The sequence below is a fragment of the Branchiostoma lanceolatum genome, chromosome 6 (genome assembly GCF_035083965.1).
Source record: "Branchiostoma lanceolatum isolate klBraLanc5 chromosome 6, klBraLanc5.hap2, whole genome shotgun sequence".
Lineage (NCBI taxonomy): Eukaryota > Metazoa > Chordata > Leptocardii > Amphioxiformes > Branchiostomatidae > Branchiostoma > Branchiostoma lanceolatum.
In genome coordinates this window covers 8,415,391-8,429,096 of record NC_089727.1, presented here as the reverse complement: position 1 = coordinate 8,429,096, position 13,706 = coordinate 8,415,391, and the positions used below count along the sequence as shown (strand labels likewise).

General features: G+C 38.8%; 2 protein-coding genes and 1 long non-coding RNA gene across 3 annotated transcripts in view; 1 reads left to right on the top strand and 2 right to left on the bottom strand.

Moving 5' to 3' along the window:
* Positions 1 to 5,268: 5,268 nt before the first annotated feature.
* Positions 5,269 to 9,157, bottom strand: LOC136436411 (uncharacterized protein C11orf42-like). The gene is made up of 4 exons (XM_066430387.1): positions 8,103 to 9,157; positions 7,585 to 7,706; positions 6,428 to 6,577; positions 5,269 to 5,977 (listed from the first exon to the last, which is right to left on the bottom strand). The coding sequence occupies exons 1-4, from the start codon at positions 8,810 to 8,812 to the stop codon at positions 5,901 to 5,903; spliced, it is 1,059 nt and encodes a 352-aa protein (XP_066286484.1). The 5' UTR covers positions 8,813 to 9,157; the 3' UTR covers positions 5,269 to 5,900.
* On the top strand, positions 8,639 to 10,463 carry LOC136436415 (uncharacterized). Its single transcript, XR_010756041.1, has 2 exons — positions 8,639 to 8,716; positions 9,153 to 10,463. It is a non-coding gene; the product is annotated as an uncharacterized lncRNA (long non-coding RNA).
* Positions 10,247 to 13,706, bottom strand: part of LOC136436409 (sodium- and chloride-dependent glycine transporter 1-like) — a 35,504-nt gene continuing 32,044 nt past the window's right edge. The window contains exon 14 of the mRNA XM_066430375.1: positions 10,247 to 13,238. Within this exon, the coding sequence (XP_066286472.1) occupies positions 13,056 to 13,238 (183 nt within the window). The 3' untranslated portion in view covers positions 10,247 to 13,055. The remainder of the gene's footprint in view (positions 13,239 to 13,706) is intronic.

The following is a 13,706-nucleotide window of genomic DNA, read 5'->3' as shown; positions in this document are numbered from 1 at the left end:
GGATGTATGTATTTTGGGTAAAAATTGATTTTGGGCCCGAGCCTTGCTTCCGGGTAACCGTCTGCGTTGACAGAAAACCGCCCTTTTCGCCCGACTAACATTTGTTCTGTTGGCCGTGTTGCAATTCCTCGCGCGTCGGGTTATTGTGAAAAGCTCAGTGTTAGGATTATCATCTCGATGAAAAATGGAGATATTGTTTTTGGTGTGTCTGTCTGTTTGTCAGTCTGTTTGTTTGTGTTTCCGCTCTACTCTAGTCAGCACAACTCAAGAACCTCTTGATGGATTACACTGATATTTGGTATGTGGGTAGGTGTTGTGAAGCCGAAATTTGAGGTCGATTTTGGGCCCTCTGGTATGTGACCTTGGTACTGCAGCAGAAATTCCATTTTTGTTTCTCTTGACCTGGACGTGCTATGGTCTTGATTTTTTTGTGGCAGATACCTTGTGGCGTAATGAAGAAGTGGTGTGGGTTTAAGCCCTCTAGCAGCTTCCTCTGGAACTGCAGGGGCGTTATCGTGAAAATCTTCTAAGGAGAATAACTGAAGAAAGGAACGATGGATTTCCATGACATTTAGTATACAGGGAGCTTAAACAGAGATGTACACAATGAAGTGCAAATTATGCTAATTAGGACTTAATTTGCATAACTAATGAGGAAAATCTATATTTGCAGTGTTTTCCATTATCAGACTCAAATACATGTAACGTATGTAGTTTATGGAAAGTGGATCATCAACAGATACCAATTATGCAAATACATTCCTTATTAGAATAATTAATGCAAACACCATATCTCATCTAATTGGAACAAGATTGGCAACATAAAAAGATGTTGCCATGGCGACGGTGGTCTCTGTTAACGTTTTCGTTTTTAACCCAGATGCAAATAAGGACCTCGCATAATTTCGCGGCATAAATCATATCAGTCGATCACCTTCTCTACCAAAATAACACAAGTTGTCCAATGTATGAAAATCTTCACTTGAAAGTTCATCTGTGTTGGTAGAAGTCATTCTGAATGGAGTTTAAACTGTAAATGCCAACACAAAAATTGGACTTACCCAAATTTTCGACTGATCAGCTCCAGTCTTTCTACATCCGGGCATTACAACCATCCCTCAACAGAGACGGAGGGCGCCATAGACTTTCTGCAACCTATGATCCACTGCTCTCCGAGTCGCGTGTCTCATCTGCATAACGTGACGTCACAGAAGCAGTGGATTGCTCACTCCTTGACAAAGACTGGAGCTGATCAGTCGAAAATTTGGGTAAGTCCAATTTTTGTGTTGGCATTTACAGTTTAAACTCCATTCAGTATGAAAATCTTGTTATCACAAAAAAAGATATCGTAGCATTTGCTCCTAAATTATGTAAATGAGGCCCTCTATGCAAAATTTGTGTCTTATAGTGGCCACATTTACTTAACTTCCAAATGGTGCAAAAATGAAATCCCCATCATTTACCACTATGGATTTATAGTATTTTGTCATTAATTATGCAAATTAAGTATCAATTTGCAGAATTGATATCTATCGATATTTATCTTTCTCAGTTACATATGTCATGTGTTTGAGAGTCCTATAATAGAATGCAGCTGATTTATTAACTTTCCGTATTAATTATGCAAATTTTATATTTATTTGCATAATTGGCATATGATTATGTCAATCATCACTTAAGCTATCTACACAACAAAAATTATGATGATCCGTCATCCCCTACTTGCGTTATTCTCTTTCAAAGTTTGAGTCAAAATCAGCTCCTGTAGTTCAAAAAAAGCCGCTAGGGGGTCCAAATCTACAGGACATATTTTCCAAACAAAGAGCTACCCACCACTTAAAAATCATGACTATAGTATGTTCAGAAGACGAGATTTAAAAAGTGAAAGTTCCCCTGCAGTACCATAGAAAGTTGCTAGGGGGCCCAAAATCCAATCATTACAAGGTCTCCCACAGACCTACCTACCTACAAAAAATGAAGACAATACATCCAGGCATTCTTGAGTTATCGTCCCATGGACTTTCACATTCCTGTACAATTCCTAGAATTCTTGCAATCTGCACACAATATAGTAAAGATTTGGCTCACCCCTGAGGCGTCGCCAAAATTATAGGACTGTCAATATGATACTTAGTATGCAGGTAGCTTAGACAGATATACATAATGACGTGAAAATTATGCTAATTGTGACTTGATTTGCATAGCTAATGAGGAAAATCTATATTTGCAGTGTTTTCCATTATCAGACTCAAATACATGTAACATATGTAGTTTATGGAGAGTGGAGCATCAACAGATACCAATTATGCAAATAAATTCCTAATTTGCATAATTAATGCAAAAATACTATAATTCATCTAATTGGAAAATTATAGGACTGTCAATATTGCAACATGTGTAAGTTAGATAAAGGTGTTTATGACCAAGCATATTTTATGCAAATGTGTAAGTCATTTGCATGAATAGAATTGTTCATGAAGATATGAGGTCGTGGAACTCTTGTCTTTATAATTGGCAGGATTATACCTTAGAGTTTTCTCTTTCCGACAATATCAGGCATTTTTATGATTCAACTATAGGGGATGTGTTTAATTCAACGCGAAAATGGCAAATTTTGCGCATCATTTTCGACGTTTCCCCCTATACTATCTAACATTTGCTAAAATCACAGAGGTTGAAGAAGCCGAAACTAGGCTTTTCTTATAGCTAGATGAATATCCTTCATTCCCATACACAGTTGTTTTGGCTCAGAACTATTTCCTGGAAGAGACGGTCGCTAGACTTGAGGGTGTGCAACCTCGAATTGAGACCCAAAATAAACGAGTTCCACGACCTCATATCTTCATGAACAATTCTATTCATGCAAATGACTAACACATTTGCATAATATATGCTTGGTCATAAACACCCTTATCTAACGTACACATGTTGCAATATTGACAGTCCTATAATTTTCCAATTAGATGAGATATGGTGTTTTGCATTAATTATGCAAATTAGGAATTAATTACATACGTTACATCTATTTGAGTCTGATAATGGAAAACAATGCAAATATAGATTTTCCTCATTACCTATGAAAATCAAGTGACGATTAGCATAATTTGCACTTCATTGTGTACATCTCTGTCTAAGCTACCTGCATACTAAATGTCATGGAAATCCGTTGTTCCTTTGTTCAGTTATTCTCCTTAGAAGATTTTCACAAAAACGCCCCTGCAGTTCCAGAGGAAGCTGCTAGAGGGCCCAAACCTACACCACTTCTTCATTACGTCACAAGCTATCTGCCACCAAAAAATCAAGACCACAGCACGTCCAGGTCAAAAGATACAAAAATTGAAGTTACGCTGTAGTACCAAGGTCACATATCAGGGGGCCCAAAGTCGACCTTGACCTTCGGCTTCACAACACCCGCCCACGTACCAAATTTCATCGTAATCCATCAAGAGGCTCTTGAGTTATGCTGACTGGAGTGGTGCGGAAACACAAACAGACAAACAAACAAACAGACAGACACACCCAAAACAATATCTCCATTTTTCATGGACATAAATAGGGGGTGCCCCATGAGAACAGAGTGATCCTAACACGGTGACTCTAGAACTATGACCTCAGAATAGCGTCATAACAATTAGAAGGAATTTATGACACTAAGTTTAACGGAAGTCCGAAAAGTTAACTACAACTATTGTTACTCAAAAGTAAAAACCATGGTTTTAAGATAGTTACTGAAAAGGTAACGTACAGAAATGAATCACTGAATGGAATTTATCTACCATTAGCACTTCATACTGTAAACATTCTTTCATTTTTCTCACAGGACTGTGGTCTCCAAGCAGATGTAGAAATGCAAAATCGTAACGTCTCTCAAGCTCTCTGTTTCGCGAATCAGCGCATGCGCACCTTTACAATTTAAGTCTTTGCAATATCAAAATGGTCGTTGCTTCGCTGCTTTAGAGCATATTTCAAGGCCCACTGCTTCGCGTACCCGGGAGGGCGAGAAACGTCACGATAACCCTTTCTACATCTGCTTGGAGATTACTTGAATTGAACCTGCGAAGCGAAGATCTACCAACAACTGGAGGGGTGGTGACGGAACGTGTTTACAAGTATATATATCTATATATGTCTCTCTCTCTCTCTCTGGCTCATTATTTATGTCTATATCTAGATAAAACAACAACTGCAATGTGCATTCAAAAACCCTTTCCGTAATTGAAATTCCACAAACCGCGCAAAAATTCTAGAGAATTTTGTAAGAAGCATTATCGTTCTCTTAATTGATTACTCCTAGGCCCTCCATAAGAAAATATAATTAACATTTTAATCGTGTATTTTTACCGATTAACAAATGTTACAGTCCAGAAGCTTTGCCTCTTTTCCGCGGACCAATCACAAACCACGATAGTCATGTGACGCTCCCTTCAAATTTTCTGCGCCATTTCTTGGCTGTTCGTTGACTAAAGAACATCAAGCGGTTGGGTCGCCGGCGACAGAGCGGATCGTCGGCGCACTAGGTAAGATTTTCTCATTGTCTAGCACTATGGTCTATCCACATATTTCCGTGTACAGTGTACACAGAGAAATTGACATGACTAGAGACCACTTTTGAGACTCATTTTGCAAGATCTTACTGAAACTTCTCTGATCTGCTTTTTGATATGTACCTTGAAGCTAGGTAGGCTACCGTATGTCTGTAATTCTTAACTTTTTTTCATCGTTGGTTTGATAAACGCCTCTGAATTCTTACTTTTTGAATGGATGTGGAACTGTTGATTACAAACTTAAGCTTACGTGTAATTGAGGTTTCCATGTTTTTACAATTTTCAGTCAAGAATATTCTCAGACAGAAAGCGGGGGTCCGTCCTATCCAAACCAACGTACGATAGCCCGCGTCACTATGTTGAGAGAAATAGGTCAGAACTGTATACTTCCTAAATATTGTCAGTTTTTTTTCGGAAACTTACCCAAGAGGCCATGACTAAAAAGTTTTCCGGAAGCTATCAGGGTCAATCTTTTTTCCCCGTAAAATCTTTCGCATAGGTATTTACCTCAGAATCACTGTGTTCTAGAATCTATTACTAGTAGCGTCGCTTTTGTTTAATCTTTTTTTTAATGTTTATTGCATTTAGTTTAAACAGCCTGTGTCAAACTGTCGACGTTTTCTGCCATGAAACGGTACTGGTACACTGGTACAGGACTTGCGTATGTAGTTTGATCCCGGTACTTACTTAAACGAAATAATTGACTCCACACCTGTAACACATAACATACATCATGTGTGATCTTTATTTCATAACTTTTTGATACCTTTTATCGGATTTCAAAACTATACAAAACTGTTGAAACAACTGCGACCACGGTCGTTTTATAATCTTGAAAAGTTTTACGCTCAATAGTTCAACCACTGTGACAGTTCTTAAGTTAACAAGAAAAACCTTTCCGATCAATTTTTTATCAAAAAGTTTTTTGTTTGTTTTGTTTTCATATCTTGAAACTATAAGAACGGTTCCAAACTGTGGAAAAAAACTTTTGTTTCAGGATCTTCAAACGTTTATTCAGCAGTCATGCGGCCGAAAATTCAACAGCAGTTCTTAAAACAAGAAAAAAAACTTTGCGAACATTTTTTTCAGATCCTTTCGCCTTTCTTCTGTTATACAATTATCTCAAAAGGTGTCTTTCACGCAAGTTGGACAAGGTCTAACTGCCCTTTATCACTTTTCTCAGACATGTATCAATGTGTAGCTCTGTACACGAATATCATATTATTTACAAAGATCCTAAGAAATTTTTGGCTTATCGTGATAACCGGCAATATTATTTTCTATATTGAGAACTCAAATATAAAGCTTATATGATAAGCAAGCTCATGAAAATTCATAATGGTGGCTCTTGTAGTCTCAGCCTACTCGACACTGAGCCTCCTCCACCTGACCGGCGTCCCCTGCTGCCGCAATCTCAGAGCTCCGTTTCTGTCCTGTGTTAAAACAGTAACACAAGCAAATTTCATTTCATGATTTGATTTATTTATTTGGCTGTAAAAAAAGTACAGCTGAGGCCACCCAACCAGCCAAAGGGTATTACAAAGGAGTTCACTAAAATATTGCCTAACCGGCAGAACAGAAATTGTTATTTCCGTTTGATACAATATAAAGAAAATACGTAAAATGTAGCAAGTTCTTGTGCATTGATGCATATGTATAGTCATAATTTTTGTGTTGAAATCAGCTAAATATCATGGCATGGATGCTTCATTCCGTAGTATTAATCTATCTGAACATGTTGTAAATGCTGTGTATCTTTCTCAGCTACTACTTCGCCATGAATTAATGCCTTTGGTTACGTTCCTTTACTAAGAAAAGTCACTAAGCTTTGATTTAATTAGAAATTCTACCAATCATGTCTGTTTAAATCTATGACGTCTCACCTTTTGCCCCCTCCTGCTCCTGATCCAAGTCCACCATCTGACACCTGTCGTTCTTTTCTGTGACGTCACTCACTGCGCTTACCCAGGATTCCTCGGACCCGTCCTTTGTGACAGGGATAGACTTTCGGTCGGCTTCATCTTCCGCCATGCCTGAGTTATAAACAAAGAAGACATTGCGTTTTTGTTTCATTTGGACCACAGCAAATAGTTTAAGGATCAAATCATCAGCAGACTTCAAGTACAATGCGAGAGCGCGAAAAATTTAAGAATACAAGTTCGGCAAACGTGTAACGTAAAATGTACAAGATGACTTTATTTTCACAATTGAGACTATAACCGTTATAACAAGAATTGATGCAACAAAACATGGTATCACAGCCAAAAGGTCTCTTATTCCCAGGGGTGCCAAAGAATACATACGAATTTTACAGAATACATACGAATTTTACGGAATACATACGATCCATTACTAGAAACATACGATCCGTACGGAATACATACGATCCATTACGCAGAAACATACGATCCGTACGGAATACGTACGATCCATTACGCGGAATACATACGATCCTTACTAATTTGCTGGCCATCACGCTAGCACCGAATCTAGCTTTGTATGGTCCTCCTAGTTGGTCTAAGCCTACATCAGTCTTAATTTAGTGCAGCTTGAGATTTTTAGAGGTTAGCCAGATGGGATACGCCATTATTAAGCTCTTAAAAGGCAAGATATCGTACGAAGAACTGGTTATCCCGAGTCAGCCATCTTGAATTTGCCACCGGTGTCACGTGATCCAGGCACATTACTCCAAATTAGTAAGGATCGTATGTATTCCGTAAGGATCGTATGTATTCCGTAAGGATCGTATGTATTCCGCGTAATGGATCGTACGTATTCCGTACGGATCGTATGTTTCTGCGTAATGGATCATATGTATTCCGTACGGATCGTATGTTTCTAGTAATGGATCGTATGTATTCCGTAAAATTCGTATGTATTCCGTAAAATTCGTATGTATTCTTTGGCACCCCTGATTCCTGTATTCAAGAAGTATAGAAAATGACACTAGTAACGTTATATAGTAGCCTAGTTTTGCTTTCTGTACTAACTACGATCATCAAGATTACGAAACTGGCTCTGTTTTTTTGTAATTACTAACCTGGTAGAGACGCTTTGGGGCTCAGGTCCGTGGACGTGTTTGGAGGTTTTCTTAGCTCGGCAGCGTTCACAGGCTTCTTTACTCTCTCGGCGTAACTGGTCTTCACAAAAAGGTGGGCTTCCCTGTGAGTAACATAGATGTAGCAAAATGTCAGTTGGTTCAACATGTGAAAGATTCATTGAAATGAATGGAAAGCATTACTCCAGCGCTTATTTCGTGGAACGCAACAGAGATTATGTATGTAATGTTCTAGAACATCAACAGTTCCGTATATCTCTCGAACATACTTTTAAAATCATCCTACAAACAAATCTATACATGGCGCACTGAAAACTTTGATAAAAGAACTCAACAGCTATGTCTGTTTCATGTGCTGGTATAAACATAATTCTTTCAAATATTCCATCAGTCATATGCTTCTATCGAGAACCAAGTCAATGTTGACAGAAATAGATATTGTTTATTATACTCGCTTATTGTTTATGGCTTTTGCGGAAGAATTAAGACTTTGGGCTCACCTATTTCTCCTGATATTTGTAGACAGTTCCGGTCCGACCACGCCAGTCTTGGACAGTTTGAACTTCTGGTACCGGAATCCTATCAGGATCTTGTCTTCCGTCAAGAACGGCCCCTGGCGATCGTCCACCGTCACCTCAACTTTCAGACTGCTGGCGTAGAAAGCCTCCGTGACGACGTACACAGCCTTAGATTTCCTCAAGTCGCCGTTGTTGTTCATTTGAAGACGTAGGTCACCCTTCTTGAGAGTCAGGTGGACCACCTCCTTGTCGACGCTTCCCACCTTGACGTAGAACCTCTTCCTCTCGCCATCGCGCTCGTTCCCGATCGTGTGGGTCCACGGAAAGCCCGAGGGAGGAGCCTCCCAGTTCTGGTCGGCCTTGGGGGTGAGGATCGTCCGCAGGTTAGCCGGCGCGCTCACGCTCATGTCTTGGACGGTGCCGATCGCCCGGAGAGTTGTGTGACGGTGGGCGGCCTTGGCGGTCAGCGACTGGGGATCTTTCACCAGGATGGTGCCGAGGTCGAAGCATGCCGAGTCTTCGGGGCAGGACACCGGGACGACATCCGAGCCCAACAGCCGTTTGATGACCAGCTCTCCGCCCAGCTTCCATCCAAGGTTCGGGTCCGCACCGAGCAACTTCTTGCACATCTTCTTGGGCATCTCCTTGCGAGAACTGGCCCACGAGGACGTTTTTTTGACAGATTTCGTCATGTTTTGTGAGTGATTCTTCACAAGACAGCTTGACACAATTTTCCCAGTGACAGAGTACGTCTGTACCCAAGCCGTACTAAGAACAGAGTTTTCCTAACACGGTCGCTATGCTCTAGACCTGTGACGTCAGAATAGCGTCAGAACAATTAGAACAACTTTATGACACTACACAAGTAAACGGACGTTCGTAAGGCGTTAATTGATTGAATATAACTGTTACGCAAAAGTAAATGCAATGATTTTAAGATAGTTACTAAAAAGGTATAGAAATGAATTACTATATGGCATTTAAGTACCATTTACACTTCATTTTCTAAACCTTGTTTCATTTTTGTCACAGGACCGTAATCTCCAAGCAGATGTCTGAAGGTAAAATCGCAATTAAACTCCCGATTCCGCGAAGCAGTTCGGGTCTTCCTGCAATTACACTTTGAGCCGTTAGGCGGGGCTTTTGAGCGGTGTGCAAGATACATCCTGACGTCTTTACAACCTTAATGCTGATTGGTCCAGATCGTGATGACGAATTTGCTTGTCCAAATAAGGGAAAAACGTCTGTATGTTGCGATACAGGTAAGGCCCAATTGTTTTTATTTTATGGCTGACATACGCCCACGTATCAATTTTCGTACGTTTCCAAAAAAAGGTTTTCGGTCATACTGTAAATCGTAAAAAGTAGCTGCAAAATGAGAAAATACATGCTGTAAATTGCAGACAGAAATTTCGGAATATGGATACTAATGTCGAAGAATGTCAAAGTCAATTCCAAAGTCAAAGAAGAAGTTTTGAAAAAACAGAAACGAAAAATCTATATTTCGGTATACAATACTTTGCTAGTTAAGTTTTGTTCAACCTTCCTGACCACGTAGATTTCATAATGAAGGCAGCTATTTCTACTCCCACGCTCGCACCGGTTTGAGGGTCCAAATCAACATGGCCTAATGAAGATATAACTATGGGTAGTCTCTTCAGCCAAAAGAAAGACTGATTTCCAAGAGAGTTCCAAAGACCTTGTTCTTTGTTTTTCCGAGGAGTTTTTGCAATACCTACCCTCATTCGAAAGTCTGATTGAAACCTCATTGTAATAACACAGCCTATGTGCCCCTCCCCAGAAGACTGGACCAAACCAGAATGGGGGCGGGGGGTTAACAAATAAAACTAACTGCACTGGGAATCAAACACTAAATGTATTAGAGGCTCCAGATGTTCATACTTCTACAACTGTATCAAGAAGCGAGAAGGAGCTGAACCTGCACATAACAGTATTAATTAGCCTTTAGATGTAGTAGAATATCACGTTTTTAATATCACTGTAATTATTCCACGGTTTTATCACCATTACCTGTACATTGTACTTAGCTTATAAGCCACTGAGCAGAAACGTGCTATTGAGGTCTTTCGTTCATTCATATAAAGAACAAAACAGAGACATGTAAGTTCCATTGGTAAAGAATGGTTTATTCAGTGCCTGCAGAGCTGTCAACTGGCAAGATTTAAGCTACTCTTACATGTGTCCCCAAAACTACTTGGTCCCCCAGAAGTTTAAATAGCAGAGTCCAGCAAAGCAGCTAAAAGATGTACACAGCACACACCATAGACACCAGATATAACCAATGTGGTTATTAGAAGCTATCATCTTCAAAAAGTGCATTCCTTTGTAAAACAACGTCAGGATAGCACGTTTTAGAAAATGGTAAGCCTATGTTGAAAGCTCACAGTTGTACAATACAGTAAGCCATAAGGAGACGATTGTACAATTTGAGGTCTTGACTAGTTTGCAGTATACAATTTACAAAGCACAGGAGAAAATGGTTGTGCAGTATTGTAAAGACCACACAAATTTAGCAACCTGTTGAAAGAGGAACTTATTTTTTTGCCAGTTTGCAGGAGCAAGGGTTCCAAAAGTTTTCAAAAATTTTCAGATGTTCAAGTTTCGATGTAGTTGCAAAGTTTTCAAAAATTTTTATCATGTTCAAGTTTCGATTTAGTTATTGGATTTTAACTTTTTTTCCAATTTTTCCTTTAGCGAAAAAACAAAGTATCTGATAAACAAGCTACTGTAATGTGTGGCCTTACTTCACGTGTCAATTTACAATAACAAGGAGCTTCTCTATGTTACTGTAGGCACTTTAAATGATGGTACGTTGTCCACAACATCGCTGATCTCTATTGCAGGATTGTCTTTTATGTTCCCGGGCTCTGCAGTGACTATACAAAGTACGCAAAAACTTCAAAGCTTATAATAATAGACATTAACAAAGATGCATATGCAAAAAGTTGAAAGCTTATAATAATAGACATTAACAAAGATGCGAAGACTAAGTCCTCAATAAATACATCAAAACTTCAAAGTATTGAAAGCTAAACAGTGATACATACAACATTTTCCTTTGTAAGATACTAGTATAAGAGGTGTAATAAGTATATTCCTTTTTTGATCCAATATAAGAAAGAGCATAATATACAAAACTGTATGAGTGAACTGCAATTTAAATATGAATTTAACCTGGATTATACGGTTTAGATTTATCTGGCTACATAACAGATTTACGTGAAAGCGAACCACTGTATCATATTCATCAAGTATAAAAATACCTGCACAGCAGCATATGTATAAGACATCAGTACGGTACTCAAACTTTGAGACCTTCCACCCAAGATCTTACGCTAATTTCTAACTCAATTTGATTGAGAACATGACAATAAAGAAACCTCTTTTCAAACGCTTCCCTATACAATTTCAAAGAAAAAAAAGGACGTAAAAAAAAACAAAAAAATCACAATTGAAAAATACAACAATACTGCTATGTGCAACAAGCTTTGTACAAATGGCCAAATTCAGCCTTTTTGGCATATATTTATCTGCATAAAACTGAAGAAAAAAGTAGAATCTAACAAATTCTTTGGCCACTTCTATTATATCTTAACATACCTTTTTTACACAATCAAATGTATTTGCTTTGCATTGCTGATTTTTTTTTATACCATGCCAGGTATTTTGTTGGAAATGTGAAAATGGTTGATTATGCCATATGATTACCAAATATTACTGACCAAAAAAAGTCCCTCACGATCAAAATCAGCCTAAAATTTACACAACAAAATTTATCTCAGAATTTATGGGTGTTTTCAGGACACCTGCATTGGTTTCAAGATACACAGAAGCCCACTGTTATTTATTTTCTAAACAGCAGCCAGCATTGAAGTGCTATAATAGCTCTTAGAAGGCAAGATGCATTTTACATCATGACTACCGGTATATTCTTTTTTCTATAGGTACATGGGTACAAAATTTCACAAATGTAGCAAGGCATCTACATTCTTTTCCTTTTGAGATACAAAAGCAGTGGAACTACTCTTCAAAATGGCTAATACTATTCTTATCCTGTCAAATAGACATATACTATTGGGTCCCATTTCTTTGTAACCTGACAACTGGTTGCCAAAGGATCTTAAATATAATTGCATTGCTGTATAATAACTAGTGGTGTGGATCTAAACCCAAGTTTAGGTTTAGGTTCGGACTCGAGTCCAGAGGTTTAGGTTCAGGTCCGGACTTGAAAGTCCGGACCTGAACAATAATTTTGGAATATTTTTTCGTGTTACATGTAAAATTGCATATTGGCAGATATTTTACATGTAATTTGAAAACTATATATACGGAATTATATACAGTCAGTAATTAACACAAAAGTTCAGTTATAAACACAAAAACAGCAATGTTTTAATATTTTTCTAGTACAAATTTCACGATTTAAGGAAGGTTTAAGATGGTTTAAAACAAAAAGGTGTGTATGAGTGAGAGAATTTTTTTTCAAGTCCGGACTTGTTTCCAGACGTTTAGGTTTTTTTGGACTTGAACCTAAACGTTTTACAAGTCCGGAACCGGTCCGGCCGGACCGATCCGCACCACTAATAATAACCCAAGAGAGTAAGGAAGGTTGACTACAATAATTGCACTAAGTGGAAGTGAACACTACAAATGATTGAAGTTTGTACACTTAATGAGGTCTTTACACAAAAGAGTGCGTCCTAGGAAAACACAAATCTTCGTATTGTATGACAAAATATACATACTTTTATTCCTAGGGATATATCAACGTAAATTCAGCTGCCTTTGGCTTGGTTATGGGGCAGTTAAAGAAGATTTAAGACAGTTTCCTGAAGGGCTAACAACATTATAAATTTAAATACACCACCCCCACTCATTTGCCAAAACAAAATGACAATGATCTCCGAGCGCAAATTAAACAGTACTAATTCTCTCCATTGACTTGGAGAGGTCAATCTTCTCTTCGTCCTTCGTTGGAACGATGTCGATCACGGGAACGCCCTTCTCGTTCAACTCGGGCTCGCTCAGGTCCAGATCACGGTCGCGGTTGAGGGCGGGGCCCCACTCAGCTGTTGGCTGGGTAACAGCGCGCAGCCGCTGTAAGGTAAAACATCAACGGTTAAGCGTCCAGTTACAAGGTACAACGTATGTGTGTAGAATCAAAACAATATACATTTCTGAAGGTAATATGTAGACATGTGTAGACTTTTCGGTTCTTTAAGTTTTTGCGGACAAGGGCAATTTACACTCTTATCTAACGGTTGAACCAATAACAGGGCATTGCACTACCTTTCTCTATACTTGTCTCCGAGTCAGGGGACTAGACTGTCCAACACAATTAGCAGTTCAACCAATGAAAGCATGGCAATTAGCGGTTCGACCAATGAGAGAGCGATTGCATGTCCGTCAAATATTTGCATCTCTATCTTTTTATTCTACATTTCGATGGATTTAGGCAGGGCTATGGGGTTAGTCTATTGTACAGTACCCAAACAACAACACGGTATTCCGCCCCCTGACCATGCACTGGCAATGCTTCCCCTTGCAATTTTTTTTCTAGAATTT